Source organism: Xenopus laevis, chromosome 6S (assembly GCF_017654675.1).
Source record: "Xenopus laevis strain J_2021 chromosome 6S, Xenopus_laevis_v10.1, whole genome shotgun sequence".
NCBI lineage: Eukaryota > Metazoa > Chordata > Amphibia > Anura > Pipidae > Xenopus > Xenopus laevis.
In genome coordinates, this window is record NC_054382.1 from 60,785,649 (window position 1) to 60,807,047 (window position 21,399).

The window sequence follows — 21,399 nt, forward strand, 5'->3', positions numbered from 1 at the left end:
GCACACACAGGCAGAGCAGAGCAGGACACAGGCAGAGCATGGCACACGCAGGGAGCATATGGAAGGCAGAACAGAGCAAGAGACAGGGAAACCTATTATGTACAGGACCACTCTAATATGTACTACATACAGTGACACAGTGCTGGTGCCCCATTAGCATTTTGTATTAAAGTGTGAACAGGTGAACAATGTGGACAGTTTTAGCCTGGGTCTCAGGTGGAAACAGTACAGGGCTTTAGGGGTGTGAACAATAGAGTTCTCACAAGTGTGAACAATGCAGGGGGATCACAGGTGTGAACAATAGAGAATTAGTCTGAATTTGAGGTTTAAACAATGCAGGGGCCAGTTAATCTCTGTAGTGATACCAAACACAGCAGTTAGGTGGAGGGCCACACAAGGGGGGGTTGCGGGCCGCCGGTTGGACAGTCCTGGGCTACAGGATAGGGTACAGAGGGTGGTTGTTAATGGTAAATTCTCTGCTTGGAGTGAGGTTCTTAGCGGGGTCCCTCAGGGCTCAATATTGGGTCATTTATGATTTAGGGGAGGGTACTGTAAGTAATGTATCAGTGTTTGCAGATGACACAAAACTATCCAGCCCAATTAATTCCATCCAAGATGTGGCAATCTTGCAACAGGATCTTGACAAACTGGCAATCTTGGCAGCCAAGTGGCAAATGAGATTCAATGTTGATTAATGTAAAGTCATGCACCTGGGATGTAAAAATATCCAAGCCACTTCTACCCTTAATGGGACTGCACTAAGCAAATCCATTATGGAAAAGGACCTTGGAGTCCTTGTACATGATGAACTTGCCTGTAGCAAGCATTTCCAGTCAGCAGCATCAAGGATAATAAGGTCTTGAGCTGTATTAAAAGGGAGGAGGAGGTCATTCTTCCACTTCATAGAGCACTGGTAAGGTCCCATCTAGAATATACCATACCGATTTGGTTTTCTGTGCTCAAACAGAACATTATTGAATTAGAGAGGGTACAGAGAAGGGCAACTAAGTTGGTAAAAGTTGTGGAAAATCTTAGTTATGAGGAAAGACTGGCCAAATTTGGCATGTTCACGCTGGAGAAGAGGCGCTTAAAGGGTGATATTATAGTTATGTATAAATATACAGTATAAGGGGATCATATAATAATATATACCTATTTACCAGTAGGTCTTAGCTGATGCAAGATCACCAATTCTGATTCGAAAAAAACAGGTTCCACCTAAATATTTGGAAGGGTTTTTTACGGTGAGAGCTGTGAAGATGTGGAATTCTCTCCCTGAATCAGTTGTACAGGCTGATACATTGGCTGATACATTGGCTGATACATTGGATAGCTTTTTTAAATGTGCTGGATGGCTTTTTAGCAAGTGAGGGAATACAGCATTATGTAAGATAACTAATAGTACAAGTCTATCCAGGGACTAGTCCGATTGGCATTTTGGAGTCAGCAAGGAATTTTTCCTCTCTGAGGCAAATTGGAGAGGCTTCAGATGGGGTTTTTTGCCTTCCTCTGGATCAACTAGCAGGCAGGTTAAAAAAGTTGAACTTGATGGACTTGTGTCTTTTTTACAACCTAACTTACAATGTTACTATGTATTTTTAAATCAGGCCCCCAATGTTTCTATCTAAATTGAGTTTTAGACAGTAAATAAATCATCTGGTCGGCTGAAGTCAGTGATATGGAAAGAGCAGCCTATTGACTTTAATTAGTATACTGTATGTATTGTGGCAGTGTGTTTAGAAAACCCATCTGTATTGCATGAAAATGGCTGAAGAAAGATGCCTAGTCCAGATAGGGTTAATATTCCCTCCCAGTATCAAGTATTTAGGTGGAAGATGAGAGCAGAGCTGCTACTGCAGGTAAAATGGGTGCGTTCCCATACCTATGGGCTCTTCCCTGGATGTTTGCAAGAGAGGCAGTCCTGGGTGTTCCTGGTGTGGGAACAAAAGCCTGAGAGAGCATCAAGGGGCCTGTGGAGCCTGAGATACAGAGAGGGTCTGAAAAAGAGAGGCGGAGAGCATGAGCTTGAGAGAAAGCAAGCGCCAAGGGACTGGTGACTGTGCATGAAGAGAGGCTGAATGATTTGATGAAAGTGCAACAGTGAAGCTGACTTGAACTGTAAGTAACAGGGTGCTGACCTTGTATTGGACTAGAGTCTGTTTTAAGTCTCTGATTGTTTGTTATGTCATTTATTTTTTTCTGCCTGGTTTTCAGAATGTTGGCAACAACATATAAAGTTTTAAACTGGCTGGACAGCCCCTTGAAATCTGCGCAACATGTTGCACTCCACCCATGTTCAGTGCTTACATACCTAATTTTGAGGACAGCCAAGAAGAATTGACTGTGTCTGGACGTGCGCTCCTTGCAATACAGGGGAGCACAGGAAAAAAACAGCTGTAAGAGCCCTAGATGTGTTGCAGAGGGAGGTGCTATAAACAGACCCGCTGGGACTGATTAGCCTCAGGTGGCTAATCAAGAGGCTTTCAAAATCTGGCTGGTTAGTCTCTGAAAAGAAAGAGACTGGGAAAGTGTGATAGAAAGGTTTACAAACTTTACCTATGAGCTAACTTAGTGATCATAGTTACATAGTTAAGATGGGTTAAAAAAAAGACCACGTCTATAACATTCAACCCCTCCAAATGAAACCCAGTGCCCATACATAAAAAACACTCACACTGACCCCTCCACACACTCTCACAAACTATATATACCCATATCTATGCTAATTGTAGATGTTATCACAGCCTATGATATTATGCATAAATCAAATCTAAGACCCTCTTAAAGGCATTAACAGAATCAGCAATCACAACATCATCCAACAGGGCATTTCACAACCTCACTTGTCATCACCTCACTGTCATGATTTCTCTTGTAAAGAGTAATCATGTTCTCCCGCAAGCATCTTTGACATTCTACCTTTATAATTTTAATCTTCCATTCCTCTAACCAGTTTAGCTGAACGTCTCTGCACTCTCTTCAGTTCATTAATATCCTTTTTTAAAGGAGAATTTTTTTTGTAAAAAAATAAGAATGTACCAGTGTGTTATACTCATTAAGATAGAGAAGAATTTTGGTTAAAAGGTAGTGTTTCAGACTGATTTATTGACTATTTCTGCAAAAACCCTACTAGTCACTCCCTTCTTTTCCACTTCCTGCTCCTTGAATTCCCAGGCTGTGCAGGGGAGACGACGGCACTCAGCTCACTGCACTGTAGAACAGGAACCAATCGGCAGATAGCAGGACCTGATAGGGAACTGAAGCCTGTCTGTGCTTCTGTGACTGCAGTACTTTGATTGGCTGCCCCCCCTCCTGCTGGGCTTCTGGCAGGGACCATTAGCACATGCCCACCCCTCATTTAAAACACAGACAGGGAGCAGTGAACATCTAAAGGGAGCTCCAACAAAGGGACTCATTTTAAAGATAATATTCATTTTTAGAACAATGTAAAAGCAACACCATATATTACTCGTAATTGCCTACGAAATTAGGGTGTTTTTTCATGTATCCTATATGTCTCCTTTAAGGACAGTAGCTCAAAACTGTTTTGCAATCTTATGATGAAGCCTTACCAGGGACCTATACAGAGGTGAAATTATATTTCCATTCCTTGAGTTATGCCCTTCTTATGCAAGACAGTACTTTATTTGCTTTAGAAGCCATATAATTACACTGCCTGGTTTAGGCAACTTATCTACAGAAACCCCTAGATCCTTCTCAATTAAGGAAACCCCTCCATTTCACTGCCTTTTAGTGTATAACTCACATTTATATTATTCCTACCAGAATGCATAACCTTGCATTTAGCAACATTAAACCTCATTTTCCAGTTTGCTGCCCATTTTTTCAAGTTAGTCAAATTAAAGTACTTTACAAAGTGGTAGCATCTTGCATGGAATTAATACTTTTGCACAACTTAGTATAACCAGCAAAAATAAAACACTTCTTTCACTGTCACTTCTGGGTGACTATAGGTGGTATGCTTGAAGGATGGTAACACCACCTACGCCACTAAAGAAAAGAACTGACAACATGGTGCTTAGTTACATTGATTCACTTGTCACGCTTTTATGTAAGAGAAATACTTTTCTATACATTAAACTTTTAACAAATCTATTTACGTTATGGTCTTTGCCACTGTTTTCTAATTTAATCCAAGAGAAGCCATTAAAGGACCAGTAACATAAAAAAAATTGTTTCTACTTAACGAAAAAAAAACACCAAGGCAGTTTTAACTTTCAATTCGCAAAGTCTTTATTAAGAAATTACTTACCGATTCTCTGCTTGCACTTCTCTTCAGAAACGGTGACAGGGCGACGATCCATCGTTCGGTGCTCGATTTCTCCTCCCTGGCTATCTCCTTTTTGAAATCTATAATGTGAAATTAAATTTTGTGTGGTTAATTATTGATGTATCCACGTTTATTTATTATATTATAAACATATAAACTGTAACTAACTGTGACCTCAAGTTTGCTTGTTATTTTTTTCACCCTGTAATTTTGCATATAGCATCCTAATAGGTTTTATGTGGTTTAATTTTCCTTTTGCTCCATGCTTTTTTTTTTGCATATCATGAAAAATATTTTGAATCTCAAAAAAAACATGATCAAGTTTCTCTGAATTGTTTTAATAAATGTATCCCTAAGCCACAATTTAGAGAATCTATGGCAGATGTTTTCTGGATTTTTTAGTTTAAGGCTTAAATTAAAGAGCCAGCATTTTATCTGTGAATAAACCATAGTTCCAAGAATATGTAGAATTATATTTTTTCCACAAAAGAGTAAGAGCAAATAGGCACATAATTACCTCAAATATTACCCTTCTGATAATTGGCATTTATTGTCTCTAAGAGGAAAAAGGTAAAATGTAGAGTATTAAGTTATAGTTATATAAATCTCCAGTTTCTTGGAGTCATATACATATATATATGTAACAGTGAAAGTTTATTTTAGTGCAAGTTGTTTTGCTTTGGCCAGGCATGAAAATAAACAAATATTCTTTTATTTGTTTTGTTTAAACTTAAATAAATTCAACTAAGTTTAATATTATATTTTTTCAGATATGAAGATGGAACTATTTCATTCTTGGACATAATAGCAATCAAATATGGTTTTGATACTTTGGAGAGGCTCACAGGTAAAGATACATTTTCTAATGTTTCCTTTTTTTTGCATTAATTACATCTGTCCCCCCATAATACACAGTCTAGATTCAATGCATAGATACTTAGGGGTATATTTTTCAAAAAATGAAGTTAGAGATCACCACAGTCCACTAGAGTGAAATACTGCCTCTCTTCATTCATTTCTATGGTGTTTTTAAAGGTGTATTTATCAAAGGGTGAACTTTCATTTTCACCCTTTGATAAATACGCCTTTAAAAATCCCATAGAAATAAATCGAGAAAGGCTGTATTTCATGCTGTGGACTGTGTTTATCTTTAACTTCACTCTTTTGTGAAATATAAATATACCCCCTAGTATTAAGGTGTTCATACAGGGGCAGATTTTAGCTGCCAATTAAGATCCTTTAATCTGAGTCAGCAGTTTATCTGCCTGTGTATGGCACACTCCAATGGGCCTACCCAACTGATATCAAGTAATCGTCCAGATGTTGATGGCAGATTTGGGAGATGACCACATAGGCTCATTCATGTGGTCCTCAACCAGATAACCTTTATTTCTGTCTTTGTGTTTTTATCCCCAACATTGTGATCTGATTGTTTGGCTGAGATGTAAGATAAACATGTGAAAGTGTTTATGGGGAAAATGGTTTTAGTTTCTTATTGAAAATAAGTGTTAGTATGCATTGCTGTTTCAACCCAATTTCATTAGATAAAAACATTTAAAAACGTTTAAAAAAACGTTAACATTTTAACGTTTAAAAAAGATAAAAACGTTTTCTGTGGGATTCTGATCTCACCATATTTATCCGATTTATGGTGTATGAAAGCAAAAACAGTTACAAATATAATATTTCAATATAAATATTTATTTTCAAAGTGGTGTTATAACTGTATACAGTACATTTTTTGGAACTGCATTTAATTGTGCGTGCTAAATTAATAACCTAATAATAATCTCTTTAGTAGATTATTGAATGTGTTAGCATTACCATTAGTAAAATGTGTTAGGTGAAAAAAACAAATGACTCTTTCCTCTTGCAGAGACAGATTTAAGCTGCCCGCTAACAAGGATTTAACAAAAAGCAAAGATGCAAGAACACTAGTTTAGTTTATGCAAGTACAGTAGTTGATATGAATAAATAACTATCTAGTACTGTACAATGATAATCTGCCTCATCCAGTCTGTTAACCTCAAGAGATTATAATAAGAATGGCACATTCTGACTCACTCCCACCATGTATTTTGCTCTAGCTCCAAACTTGCTCTAATTCTTTCTTAAAGGACAGTTCAGTCAGAACCAAATCCGAGAAACCTCAATGTTTTAGTTCTGACTGATGTATTTTTTTGAGTAATTTATCTCAAAATAGACTTTAAAATGCAGTCCAATAAATAGCAAATACTAGTTAACTATGATAAAAAAAGCTTTAATTACTATAACTCTTCTGTTAGAAATTACAACAATTATGCATGCATCAGTGATTTTATGTTCTAGTTATCAGCCTGTTTATATATGAGTGATACCACAAAAAAATAGTTGTTTGAGTATTTTACTTTTATCATACTTTGGTAGTTAAGATTGATGACATTTTTAAATTATTCTGTACATTATAATTATACAAATTGGATACCTGTATAGTAAAAATGTGTCAGAAAGCAAAAATGTTCTGTTGCATTTAACCTTGCAGAACAAATCTCTCTGTTTTAAATTTCTGCAAAAATGAGCTGATAAATTTGACCAAGCAGCAACAATAGTTATGGCTTGGTAAAACTTTACTGACACTTTAGATTTTATAATTTTTTTTCAGTCGGAAAAGTTCTTTCTAGTGTGGTAAAAAGTAGCTGATTAGATATGGATAATCGGTTTATCAGCTAAAACAATAATATAATCTGTTTATGTATTGCTTTTCAGAATAATTAGAAAAATTATAATTAGACTAAACCCCTCAATTGGCATTTATACAATATATTTTTGTTGACCCCAGTACTCTGCTTTTGTTTTATGGTTTTTTCTTTTCTATTAATAGAAGACTGGGAGAAGGTCTAATTATTATCTGCCATGCTTACAAGGGATGCACCGAGCCCAGTATTCTGCCCGGCCGAACCGAATCCAAATCCAAATTTGCATATGCAAATTACGGGCGGAGAGGCAAATCGCTTGACTTTTTGTCACAAAACAAGGAAGTAAAAAAATGTTTTCCCCTTCCCACCCCTAATTTGCATATGCAAATTAAGATTTGGATTCGGTTCAGTATTCGGCCAAATCTTTTGCGAAGGATTCAGGGGTTCGGTCGAATCCAAAATAGTTGATTCGGTGCATCCCTAATGCATACTTATTAAGATGTATACCCACACCTGTGCTAGATCTTTTACAATTTTTTAGCCCTTTATTTCTTCACTTAATTCTAATGAGATATTAAAGTTCTATAAAGATGGTTTCAGCTTAAAAATGTACTGTACTCTGTACACTATCTTTAGATCAGTGAGTTTCAATACTATATTATAAGCATAGAAATGCTATACCACTGCAGGGAATATCACATTATCTGCAAAACTTGCTTCTAATTGTACTACAGAAAAGTATGCCAGATTTATAAAATTGTTTCAATCCAGTTATTATCGGTTTCCTAAGGTATATCATCAGGGCAAAAAAACTTTGTTCTTGGCAATCTTTTAATGCTTTCTCAACTAAAGAGTCAGATGCTTAAAAAGATGTAATCATTTTCCCTTTGAAGCCACAAGCTTAAAATGATTGACAGAATGAAAAGGCAAGGAATTATGAAAATTCTCATCCTTTCATAGGGATATGAAGTCACAGACTCATCAACATGAAAGCATTTGGAAATGTAACAAATAGAACTTAATATGAATCTAAAAGAGATTTTTGCAAAATACATAATGCTGCAGTTTAAGCACTAAGTGGAATGTAATGACGATAGCTTATTTAATGGACACACAGCTTGAATACATAAAAAGGCATATTTATAAAAGTGTGTAATTTTACACCAACAGAAAGTATAAAACACAGTTGTAAAATGAAATGCCTATTTATAAAGTTCATAACATTTGTACTACCACTGAGAATTTCATAATGCTGTATGTTTAGGCACGGAGGTCGAATTTGTAATTGTATATGAGCCAGTGGAAATGGCGTGAGAAACATTGCTAGTTATGACAGATTCTATAGATGTTTATGATACTTTATTTCTCAAATTCAAATATGCATATTAGGATTCATATTTGGTTTGGTATTTGGCCATATAGTCTGTTAATGGTAAAGTATTCTAAATGCCAAAACTATAGATTAATTACACCCCTACTTCAAAGCATTAAAAATATGCTAGCTTTTACATGACAATGGAATGTATATGAAAACATGGGCAAGTACATAATTTTATCAAATTCTACTGAATTTAACAACAAACTGCAGATAGAGTCAACTTTTCTGTGTGTCAATTATTATGTTAAGCAGAGGATTGATCATTATTACTGACCAAATTAAAAAGTATAAAATTATCCCTGAGTAAAGATTCTTATGTTAATGCCAGACTAGATATTTTAATTGCCACTGCCATTTGGTGGAGGGTTATTAGTATAGGAAATTGGTCACAGCAATGCAAGATTGGCACCATTTATTCCACCATGCTGATAACGTCAGTCAATGGGATTGCACGGATGAATACATACCTAATGTGGCAATGCCTAACATCAATGTGTAGTGCTAAATGTAAAATAATTAAATAATGGTCTTTGTCTGTTCTTTCATGGTTTGAACTAGGCCCTCTGTTTCCAGTAAAAAGCAAATCTAAGCAAACATAGATTGTCATTCTGTACACGTTTGTGCTTCTTGAAGATTGTTGGCAAATTTAGGCATCCATTTATTAAAGTGTTTATTCGTTTAACTCATTAATGCTCAGGTTTTATAAAGCCAGAATTCAGGTGATGCCCAAATCTACTAGAGAGTGATGCAAGTAATTAGTCTTGGGATAATCGGTGTATGCTATGTAAATGTCAATGTTAATTTCTGTCTTTGGATGCCGTAGAAATTCTTATGAATCTTGACATATGGCAATCATTTTGGTACTGTAGTAGATTTAGTAACTAGTTCTTAATAGTTTGCATAATGAAAATGTTGTAATTGGAGAAAACATAATTTTGCCTTCTGGTTGAATATTTAGATATTTTCAAAGGGTTCAACTTGTCTTTTTTTCAATGTATAATCTATTAAATAGTTGTACACTGGGGTTTGAGAAGTAATTAAGTAGAAACAGTTCAACAATTGCAATCTAGGACATGGCTGAATCAGAAACAGTTTTATAAAAATTGGAAATTCTTATTACAGAAAGATTGTTATATATCTTAATATTTCCATTAGAACAGTACAGAAAAAAAGCTTATAACAAACGGGTGCTATATAATAAATTAATACAAGGTATGACTCACATTTGTATGTAATCTTTTTGTTCAACCCACTGAATTAAAGCTGAATGTACAGAACCGAAATTAGAAAAAAATTGTCTCTGTCCAAAGATTTAGGGATCTTGAAACGTTCTTAATAGATACAGTCAGTAAACCCAATCACAGGATAATCAATATGGCCACAGATTGCAGATGCACTTTGACTGCACATTTCAATAATCTGCCCTCATAGAGTACCTCACTCTTCTTCTTAATACATTGTTTGTTCCCTGTCTTTCTATAACTTGTGTATAATTTTTGTTTATGTTCTTTATGCCAATGTTTGGCAAAAGTAAGCATTGTCCACAAATACAAAACATAGGATGCAATCGGTTAACCAATTGACACAAAAGACTATCCAAACTAATTATGAAATATTAAACTGTTGTCAACTCAACATGGGCAAATACCAGCTTGGTTGAAACCATCTTATAGGCCAACTTGTGGGTGTTTTAGAGACTATACAACATTAAATATAGAACACAGGCTACTATAGTCCATATTACTTTCTAAATATTTGCCCTGTGAATCTAAGTAAAGTACAAGCAACCGAGACTTGTATGGTTGAATCCAAACATTTGTATTTTACTGCAAGTAAAATTTTGATTAATACAATCACAGATCGTTGCCTTTGATGTGCAAAACTGTCTGTAGAAAATTAATTTACAATCACATCCATTGGTTATCATTTTAAATGTTAGCCTCCCTTTAAACCAGATTATACAAATTATATACATCAAAAATGATTTCACAAGGAGACAAGATATACATTTCAAAAGATAACTAAAAAGAGAGGGTTCTTTGTGTTTGAACACTGGCATAGCTACTGGCATCACAGCCCAGTACTAATTACCAAATGCAAATATCACTGTAGATGATCATTAACTTCAGACTTTGAAAGGGGATTTCCCTCTTGAAGCTGTCATGCAACTAAGGATTTTTTTTTCAGATGCACAGGGAAATATACCCAAATAAATATATAAATATATTTCCCCATCAGAAAGAGGTTTTCTTAACCACTTATTACTAATCCCCTGTGACAAGTGAATGTGTTTTTGAACATTCTTGGTCTTGAGAAACCAGCCTGCCTACCTTAAATTGATACTGACACTAAAAATATTATTTTCAAAATTATTTTATAATTATAAAATTATAATTATTACTTGAAGTTCCTTAACTTGACTGTTTTGCCAACCTGACCTGTCCCTTCTTAACCTGTCAGTTAGAAATTCTAATGCTAAGGGACTACTGCCGCACAAATATGGCAGCCCCCTCGTAGAGCAACATGGGGGTAAGAAAGGTAATGTAAAAGCATCAGGCAAATACTTTTATGTTTATGACAAAATTATAAATAACATTCAAAGACAATGTTATGATAGAAAATAAAAAAGCTTATTTTCTGATGTCTGTATCTCTTTAAGACATCATAAGTATGTATAATTTTAAAGCACTGAAATCACTAAGAAATGTAGGTCTAAATTTAATGAATTACCTTGAAAATACCCTTCAGATATAATCATCCAAGAATATCAAATATTAGATTTGCTTCGGAGCATTCTGACATCACAGAAAACATGTTATTTATTTTTACATATAGCTAATTGAAACACGTGCTTCTCTAGGATCACGTTAGTGCAATTTTGATTGCACCAATCCAATGCTGCCAGCTTCTAATGTATTTATATATATTAAAAAAGCAAACTATTTAAATGATCCTGGAGAAGTATGTGTTTCAATTGGAGTCTATATGTAAGAGTGTAACTGCTGCAAGGAGGTGGGACTAGTGAACACGGGGATGAGCTCTATACATGTTATTTACTTTTAAAAAAAAATTGAATGTACCACGTGAATATAGTGCAAAGAAAGATTGCAGTCCTTGACAATTTTTGCCCAGTAATGCTCTTCAAACCAACAGGTATTAACAAGGTCAAAATAAGTAGCCGCTCCAGACTCACCACTCGCGGGTTTTCCTCCTCCACTTGTTCCACCTCAGTACTGGGTGCTCAGCCACCAGCGCCCCAGCTGTGCCTTGTAATAATAAAAACAGATAGGCGACACTCTGGATAAAATTTATATAGAAAATTTATTCCAACAGGAGATGGATCCACATGGACTTATGCGTTTTGGAAAAGAAATCCCTTAATCATAGGCTTACAGGTCAAACAGTGTCATTTCCTTAAATAGACTACCCAACAGCGACATCAGCAGATGTTGCTGTTGTGTAGTCTATTTAAGGAAATGACACTGTCTGACCTGTAAGCCTATGATTTAGGGATTTCTTTCCCGAAACGCGTAAGGCCATGTGGATCCATCTCCTGTTGGAATAAATTTTCTATATTGATTTTTATCCGAAGTGCTGCCTATCTGTTTTTATTAAACCAACAGTTATAGGCAAACTTCTTGAGAAACTAGTTGAGGATCCATCTAGTTGAAAGTGGAATATTTTTAGGTGCCTATACATAATTTTGAGGTTTTATTTTCCCTTGGTCAGGTTTGCATTATATTCTACCATTACGACAACGAGGGAGAGGATATTAAAATAAACGACAGCTTTTAATGAGTTAATCTTTCAACAGATCCTTTAAAGGAGCCTATGCATATTGGAGGTACACATCTCAATGGGCAGGAAAACTTTGCATGCATTCTGCTGGACTGTATCTTTATTGTTGCTGTAAATCACAGTTACATTTTTGTTCATTGTTCTGTTTCAACCAAATGTGTGTGGTGATAGTTCCCTTAGACCTGTTCCCGGGATCTTTACAGGACACTACTCACTGTTATGAGCAGATCTCCCTAGACAGCTGAACTCAACTCAATCCAATAGGTCGGAAAATATTTTTTAACCAGGGTAAGATAGGCAGTTAGAGAGCACCTAAAATGGCTGCTAAATGAAAATTGGAAAACTAGAAGAGGGGAGGGGATTAAAGGTCACAGCAGCTTCCTGAAGCTAAAGAGAGACATGGACAAAATATGAAGATATACAGCACAACATACTAAAATATATATAACTGCAGTTGTGTGTAACATAACATTCATTGTGCATTTCCAAGATCTAACTGATCCATGGTATAATTTGCACTAATTTCTCACACATGATTATTTTATATTCCAGCAGGATACTTAAGGCATGATCAAAGGCATGAGATTTTGGTCTAGTTGCTGTTTAAGTATCTTCAGTATGCCAAGTATCTTTACAATACAGTGTTAAGCATTGTCTCTTCAGTAAATCCCTTACCATCTGTTTGCACTTCAAAAGTGCAGTGTTTGTAAAAGCATCCAAAGTTCCTTCAGAAACAGTGACTGAGCAAAGCTTTCATTTTCCTTTAACTTGAATTCCCTCATGGCAGTATGCAGACTGGCCTCTTACAACTTTAATGTTCTTTTTGTATGTATTAAGACTGGCAATATGAGCAAATTCTCCTTATTAACAGTGCAAGAAAATGAATGAAACACCTGCCTCATTCAGTAAGCTTGCATTTCCTTGTATAACAACAACACCTGTCATGTTTGGGTAGCGCCTTTTGATTGGATTTGCCTTTTGGCTTTTAATCTGTCAACATTAACTGGGTTGTTGTTTCAACAAAGCCATGATGTTGAAGTTAACAGTGCAAGAGCAGTTTTACAGCATATAATCATTGCCAATTATGAGAGCAATATTAAATATATAATTTTTTTTCCTTACAAAAAAAATATTATTGACTAGATTTTCCTTACAATTTTTATAACATCTTAAATTTATGTTTGTAAAAAAGTGACACTTGTGATCATTATAGCCTGCTCTGGCCAATAGCTGGTGCTGGACAAAGAACCTCCTGAACATAGACTCTGGCAACTCTTCCATAGAGTTTATATATCACTAATATTAGAATGTGTGAACCTAACCATATTTTTGCTGCCTGGAAAATTGGAAAACAATTACTGTATTGCATATATGATTAAATAGTTTAATAAAAGTCCAACTACATTTCAAAATATTATTCTGCATTACTGAATCCTTATCATTCAGTAATGGGCTACTTGCTGTAAATCATGCAAAACAGGATCCTTCACTTTTACCTTTACTGATGTTATACTGGTAAATATATACCTACCTTTATGTGCAAGTAATTGCAAATGTCACCTCTGCATTTTCTTCCAGTTTCTTCACTATTGTAAGCATGCTACCCAATGTTTATTTCATATTTATTGCGATGTATAAAACAATAATGCATGGTACTTTGGGGGGAAATATTTTGTGTGATGTGATTTCAGTCATAGCTCAGATAATATGTAAGTTTGTACTGAGAAACACATTAACAGAATGTAGTTGAAAATGCTGAAAAAAAACAGCGAAACAAGGAAAGAATATATTAATGATGAATATATTAGCACTGCAGAAGGCATCTTGTAACTTACATATGCTGACTGTGATGCTTTAGTGTTGCAAGAGTTATCGCATATTTTAGTTTTAAATACATTTTCTTAATAAACTGTTCTGTTATATATGCTACCTTAATAAGCAATTATTCTACTTAGAGGCTTTTTTGGATTAAAATTATAATCAAACTCAGAGACTTTTGACACTATTTTGTTAATTTAGGCATTAATTAATTATAGTGCATGTAATCACTTATGCCTTATACAGTGAAACTCCACATTTACATCCCTGGTTTTTACATTTACCCACGTTTTTTTTTTTTTATGGTCCTGTCATGGTCAATGCATTCCTATGGGCACCCTGTTTTTGACGTAGCATTTTCCCGCATTTTATACCACAAATTTGTCCCATGTAATGCCTGCACAATGGATTCAATTGTGCCACCGGAACTGCCATAATAAATGCCCCCATATCTTACTTTCTCTATTTGTGGATAATTTATATCTGGATCAGTGCTCATGCCCACTTATTAGAAATGTGCAGTATGTTATGTACATGCTTCCCCTATCTGTTTTGTGTCTCCATAGAAACTGACACGTATTACAGTTTTGGATGTGAGAGAAAGAAGGGTAGACAGTATAGGTTGGTTTTGATGTTCGTCTAACTTGAGTCTCACAGTCAAAAGGGTCTGTCAGCTTTAGCAAAGGATAGTTGCATAAGCAGCTCTAATTCTATACTGGAGCTTGGCTCTGGCATAGACTTAAGTAAGTCTATGCCAGAGCCAGGCTCCAGTACAGAATTAGAGCTGCTGGAGTAAAAGGCAGTTGATCTTTCACAAATACTTGACATTTAAAAGTCACTAGTGCATTTTATCTGAGGTTTTACAAGATTTTTTTCAAAATGAGTGTCTACAGTATATTGCATAATTTTTTTTTTTGGGTACAACTTGGCTGCTTTTGTTACAAAATGAATAGCCTATGCAGTAACAAGCCCTCCATACTGATGCTCTCATGCTTGTTCACCTATAAAAAAGGTGCAGCTTGGTCCTGAAGGGCTGATGAAACAGCACTAGAAGGAAACGGAATAGGTAGAGCAGTTTCTTTTACAATAAAAGTTATGTAGATATTTAAAGTACATTACCTTTGTGCAAAAATACCCAGTGTGTACAATATTGGTTATATTGGAACCAATAGAACTTAGAACAGTTGATAATTCATACAATAAATCAAACCAAAAAAAAAGTCAGTATATACTTACAGTCTGACTGTTTTAAATAATAAAACACCAACTCATTGCCATCAGTATCAGTCTGCCAATTGATTTCAGTGATGTAGCAGTAAATGGCAGTTGCAATAATACAATGGCAATACATCTAACAAGGGACAAATGTTTTAAGTGCTTATAGATACAGTGACCAAATTGTACACTGAACTCCCCACAGTCCCCCATTCTAGCACATAAACATGATTTTGTGGTGATACACAACTTGCCTTAATAACAGTGTCCACAAAAATGACACCTGCTTGCTGTGACTGTGTAATTACAAGACCGTAGGAAACAAAATTTAAGTTAAATACACAGAATTGTATTCATTCACAATCCTTTGCTTTCAAGGTTTCTCTTAAATGAATATTGTCAATTTCGATATTCAAGATATAAAAAAATTAATCCAAACCACAGAATATCCTCAACATTTCCAACAGCTACATACTTTGTTTCTTTTAATGTTTTGTGAATTTTAGCTTCTTTCTCCCATTTAGCATGTCAAGTTACTTTTTGCACCATTAAGCTGGCTCATTGTGACTTTTGTAACATCCTTAAGTGAGGAGAAAAAAAGAAAAAAGAAAACACAAATAATACTACGTAATAAGACCAAACAAACACTTCAAATTACCCTAAAAAAAATCTATGTAGACCTGAGTCTTCATTAAGGCATAAGGGTGATAAACTCTGCATGTCAAAAATCCATCTAGAGTCATTGCACAATAGGGCTTTTCCAAGTCACTGCCCCTAGGAGTCAATTTCTCCAAGCCATTCATTTTCATAACATTCAGGTTAGATTCATAAAACTCCAAAAAAGGAGACCCAATAATGCTAATTCACAAAAGCAAATGCAAAGAGCTCAAGTGGGTAGACCATTGCATGTAAATGAATACTATTTACAGCTACTTTGCTCCTATACAAACTGCCTACTGGTGTTGGGCAAATGTCTGACTGCCCTCATTAATTGCATCCAGTTTCTCTTAAGTTCAAAGCACAGGGTGCACAAATCCAAGGGACCTCAGCAATTATTACCTGCATTGAGAAGGTGGCACTATGCAGTAAGAGGTTATTCATAACTTTTAGATTTATTAAAGGGTTTTTTTTTTTTATCTTTAAATTGACTTTTAGTATGATGTAGAAAGGGATATTCTGAGACAATTTGCAAAAAAAAAAAAAAAAAAAATGAAAACCAATTGACAGTTGCTTAGAATTAGCCATTCTATAACATACTTAAAGTTAACATAAAGGTGAACCACCCCTTTATAAAATGTATCAGAGCAATCTACATTTCAGAAAAAAAATCTTTTAACCAGCAAGCTTATTAATGTACATGCACATCTCCTGTCATTGTAATAAATAAGAAAATATCAACGCAAAAATATTTCCAAGTTTCATTAATAGTTATAAAGACAAAAACTATGCTAATCCCAAATATTTTAAGTTTGAAACAAAAAACTGCAATGTGAAATAGTCTAGAGCTCTTCATTCTGCAGGGAGTATTGTCTTACTGCTACAGATGACAGTAGCTTTTCTTGCTTGTCATGCAGATAATTAAAGCTGACATCTACTGTCATAAGAGGATTCCATTGCGGAAGAATTAGGAAAAATATCTGAACAAAATTAGACATGATGTGTATTACATTGTGTGAGAAGCAGGTTTTAGAAGATTCATCTTCCACTTTGGTTTTTTTTTAGTATGTGTTAGTCCATTTATCCAAGTATTTCATTAACTGACAGTTTCCACTGTCTTTATAATTAACTTTGTGGTAGAAGGAATCAATTTTAAATAAACAGCAATTAATAAGTAGAATAGGATTTTATAAAAAAAAAAATTCTAGTTCCAATATGGAACAGAAATTTATGCATGGCACATCCGTTTATACAAATGTAACAGGGGATGCAAGAGGCTCTTACCCAAATAGAGCCAAAATAGAGCCAAAAAGGATTTCCCTTGACAAAGTACTTGATGTCTGAAACATTGGGGTATTTTCACATACACACACCAATTGTTTTAAATATTTTATTTGATTTTCATATTAAACAAATGAAATCAAAATGACAACAAATGTTATGCAGATGAAGAAAATATGTTGCAAAGGAGACAATGGCATGATAGTATCAAAACTATATCATTCATGAAAAATAACAAAAAACGAACTAAAAATTAACTAAGACAGTGGATGCACAAGTAATAAAAACACACACCAATTGATCCTTGCAAGCCTTAGTGCTGCTGTTTTTTATGGGACACTGTATATTATATGTTTTATTAAACCACTTATTTGCATACCTTAAGTGTCTGTATTAATAATGTGGTGTGCAGAGGAACTTTTTCTAGTTCCACTATGTTGTTCATGCTCGAATTATGTTGTGTACCACTAGAGGGAGTGGCTTATCTTTAATTGATATGTATTCTCTCTTTGCAATTGGATGTGCTTTTCTAGTTCATTTTGCTCTCTATGGTTTGATATACTTCCTTCTTGAATTGCAAGTACAAAGTTAGTCATGTTGGAGCTCTAATAAACTAATTCCACTGTGAACACAACAAATTATTAAAGGCGTTTTACCATAATTGTACTCTTTCCAGACTATTTTGTAAAGTACATGTATACAAATGACCACATTCATATTAATTTTAATAATATGACCATATATAAAAACTGTTCATTCTCATTTTATCAGTCGTCTGTTTTTACCATTAAGCTATGCCCCTAATGTATATGTGTGCAGGAATACATTAATCAGCACAGTGTTGTATAATTATTGCCCATAAGGTAATGTACTGTATGTGTTAAGTATCAATGGGTGTGACACTGACTGATAGTGTCACGTGAAATGATCTTTATCTGCTAATGCAGAAGTGAGCACTAGTGAACTCAGCAACGCAAAAAGACCTGGACGTCCACGGAAGACAACAGTGGTGGATGATCACAGAATCATTTTCATAGTGAAGAGAAACCCTTTCACAACAGCCACAACACTCTCCAAGAGGCTTATCGATATCCAAGTCTACCATAAAGAGAAGACTGCATGAAAGTAAATACAGAGGGTGCATGCCACTCATAAGTACCAAGAATAGAAAGGCTAGATTGGACTTTGCTAAAAAAAAAAAAAAATTGAAAAAAAGTCAGCACAGTTCGGGAAAAACATTCTTTGAAGAAAAAAATAATACCTTGAGTATGCAGCAAACCGGGTGATTTCATATTTATTCCATTGTGCTATTGACACAATTCAAAAGATCAAATGTTTCAGGACCGCATGGCCCTTCCTCTTTTGTACAAGTGATATTGTACAAAAGAGACTATACAATTTTATAGGCTTACACCCAGTGACTCCTAGTGATGGTCAATGAGAAAAGTCCTCTGAAATAAAGCTTTGCCAATGTCCATTTTCTCAAAAAAAAAAAAAAAAAATTATTTATTAAGAAGATGTCTCTAAATCACTTGTATATTGCAGGGCTCTACATTTTTCTATGGCTGTATGAAAAACATGATTATATCAGTTATTTAGAATTAAATTACAGAAGACAGATACATAATTACAGGAAGCAGTTCAGTCCCCAATTTTCATTCAATCCCTTAGGGGATAATGTACCCAACTTTCAGATCCAGAAACTCTCCCTTTGTAACAGTTTCTTATAGATTATCATAATTTAGCATAATTTGCTTTAACTTCTTCCAACACCTGTTAGCGCAGGGTATTGGCTTTTTTTTCATTACTGGATTCACTACTGGCGTGTGGCTAGGCCAGTGCTAATACCACCACCCCCTTATTTTGACTGTGTTAAAACATTCTTTGGACAGATTAAACCAAGATCAACCTCTACCAGAATGATGGCAAGAAAAAAGTATGGAGAAGGCGTGGAACAGCATACCACATCATCTGTAAAACATGGCGGAGGCAGTGTGATGGCTTGGGCGTGCATGGCTGCCAGTGGCACTGGGACACTAGTGTTTATCCATGATGTGACACAGGACCGAAGCTGCCAAATTAATTCTGAGGTGTTCTGAGACATACTGAGAGGTTTCCAGGGGTGGCAAAAAGCCGCTCCTGGTACCTTTTAATAGCCGAATTTCCGGCTTTTAAACTGGAAATTCGGCTTTATTAATGTGAGAGAGCGCAATTGCGCTCTCTGCATTAGTGTTCCTGCCTCCCCTCCCGACAGGTAAGCAGGCGAGGGGGGGGCGGCATTGCAGGGGCCGTCTCAGGTGGCCCTTAGCTTATAATTGGCGCTGCGTTTCATAATGTCACAAAACATACAGCCAAAGCAACCCAGGAGTTTATTAAAGCAAAGAAGTCGAATATTCTTGGATGGCTAATTCAGTCCCCTGATCTGAACCCAATTGAGCTTGCATTTCACTTGTTGAAGACTAACCTTCGGACAGAAAGACCCACAAACAAACAGCAACTAAAAGCCACTGCAGTAAAGGCCTGGCAGAGCATTAAAAAGGAGGAAACCCAGAATCTGGTGATGTCCATGAGTTCAAGACTTCAGGTTGTCATTGCCAGCAAAGGGTTGAACATTTTATTTTCAGTTTTTTAATTTATCCAATTACTTTTGAGCACCTGAAATAAAGTGATTGTTTTAAAAAAAGGCTTTTCAGTTCCTCACATTGTTAAGCAATCAAACTCCTAATATTGTAGCAATTTCTCGGATGGGTTTTTTCTGTTTTTGCAGCTTAAGGATGGCTTGATTCACCTGCATGGAGAGCTCCTTTGACTGCATGTTGTATGTTTACAGCAAGATCTTCTACATACAAGCACCCCCCCCCTCAAACTCCAGGGCTTTTATCATCTGCTTTATTGATAATGACATAACAAAAGCATTGACCACTCCTGCTCATGAAATATCCTTTGAGTCAATGGTCCAATTACTTTTGAGGCCCTGAAATGAAGTGATTGTGTTAAAAAAAGGCTTTTCATTCCTCACATTTTTGTGCAATCTTTTTGTTCAACCCACTGAATTAAAGCTGAAAATCTGCAGTTCAACTGCATCTGATTGTTTCATTTAAAATTCATTGTGGTAATGTACAGAACCAAAAAAGTCCAAAGATTTATGGGCCTAACTGTATGTGCTAGGATCAAGAATTTGGACAAAGTTTATTTATTTACATAATGGAAAGAATAAAGTTGAATATTAAAAACACTCTCCATTTAACATTCCACTATGCTTCTTTAATTAATATTGATTTTGCTTATAAAGTCTGCATTTTACTATAATTCTATTGTACTGTCTCCTACCCTTAAAATTCTGCATGCCCTTTCAGAATTGCTTCTATTGTGTACCAAGTGAGAAAATAAACCCAAGCACTGTTAAACATTGAATTATTTCAGGTTATTGTCCTTTTACATTTGTTAAATTTGTGTATTTACAGAAATGTATATGCCCCTATTTTGGTATTCTCTTAAATAGTGATTAACCCTTTGCAATCCAGGGCCCTGAATTCTCTTTGCATATGAAAGATACTGAGAGAACTGGGATTTACAGCTCAGTGCCTCCACAGTGAGCACTGAGGAGCACACCTTAGGGGATTCCCACTAGCAAAATAAAACACACAACAACACACAACAGTTTGTAGAAATTAATCTTTATATAAAATAAAATAACAGTTCTGAAAAATGCAAATGCTACATTATTCCTGCACTCCGAAACGTGTGTTTGTTTAGCAACTAGCACAGTCTCTACCTCCACTGTGGGTGGACACACAGTTCAGTTCAAAGGAAGATGTCCTTTTCACCAGAGCTCTTATTTCCCAGGTAGCTCCAATGTACTGCTCCTTTAGGATATAGGCTGTAGCTCTCATGTGGTGAGCTCATGAGAAACACCCGTCCTCACACCAGGGACACTTGCAACAGGCATCCAACAGCTGAAATGGACACGGGGCAACCTTTCCCTTTAACCTGAAGTTGACATTTTGTCCAAGAAAAGCACAAACACAGGTTTACTTTTTACTGCAGCTTCCTTACTCATACGCTGCACTTTTACACTGTACAGAGCTTGCTCTGGCTGGCTGCTGCAGTAGGTGCTCCATTTTAAAGGGGAACTAAAGTCTAAAATAGAGTAATGCTAGAAATGCTGTGTTTTGTATACTAAATATAAACATGAACTTACTGCATCAGAAGCCTAATTAAACAAATGATTTATGCTTTCAAAGTTGGCCACAGGTGGCTGTCATCTTGTAACTTTGTTTATAATC

The 21,399-nt window shown here is 35.5% G+C and overlaps 1 protein-coding gene across 1 annotated transcript in view; it reads left to right on the top strand.

Annotated features, from left to right (window-relative positions):
• Nucleotides 1–21,399, top strand: part of LOC108720028 (molybdenum cofactor sulfurase) — a 189,410-nt gene that overhangs the window by 53,388 nt on the left and 114,623 nt on the right. Inside the window, exon 5 of the mRNA XM_018269391.2 lies at nucleotides 5,062–5,138. Within this exon, the coding sequence (XP_018124880.1) occupies nucleotides 5,062–5,138 (77 nt within the window). The remainder of the gene's footprint in view (nucleotides 1–5,061; nucleotides 5,139–21,399) is intronic.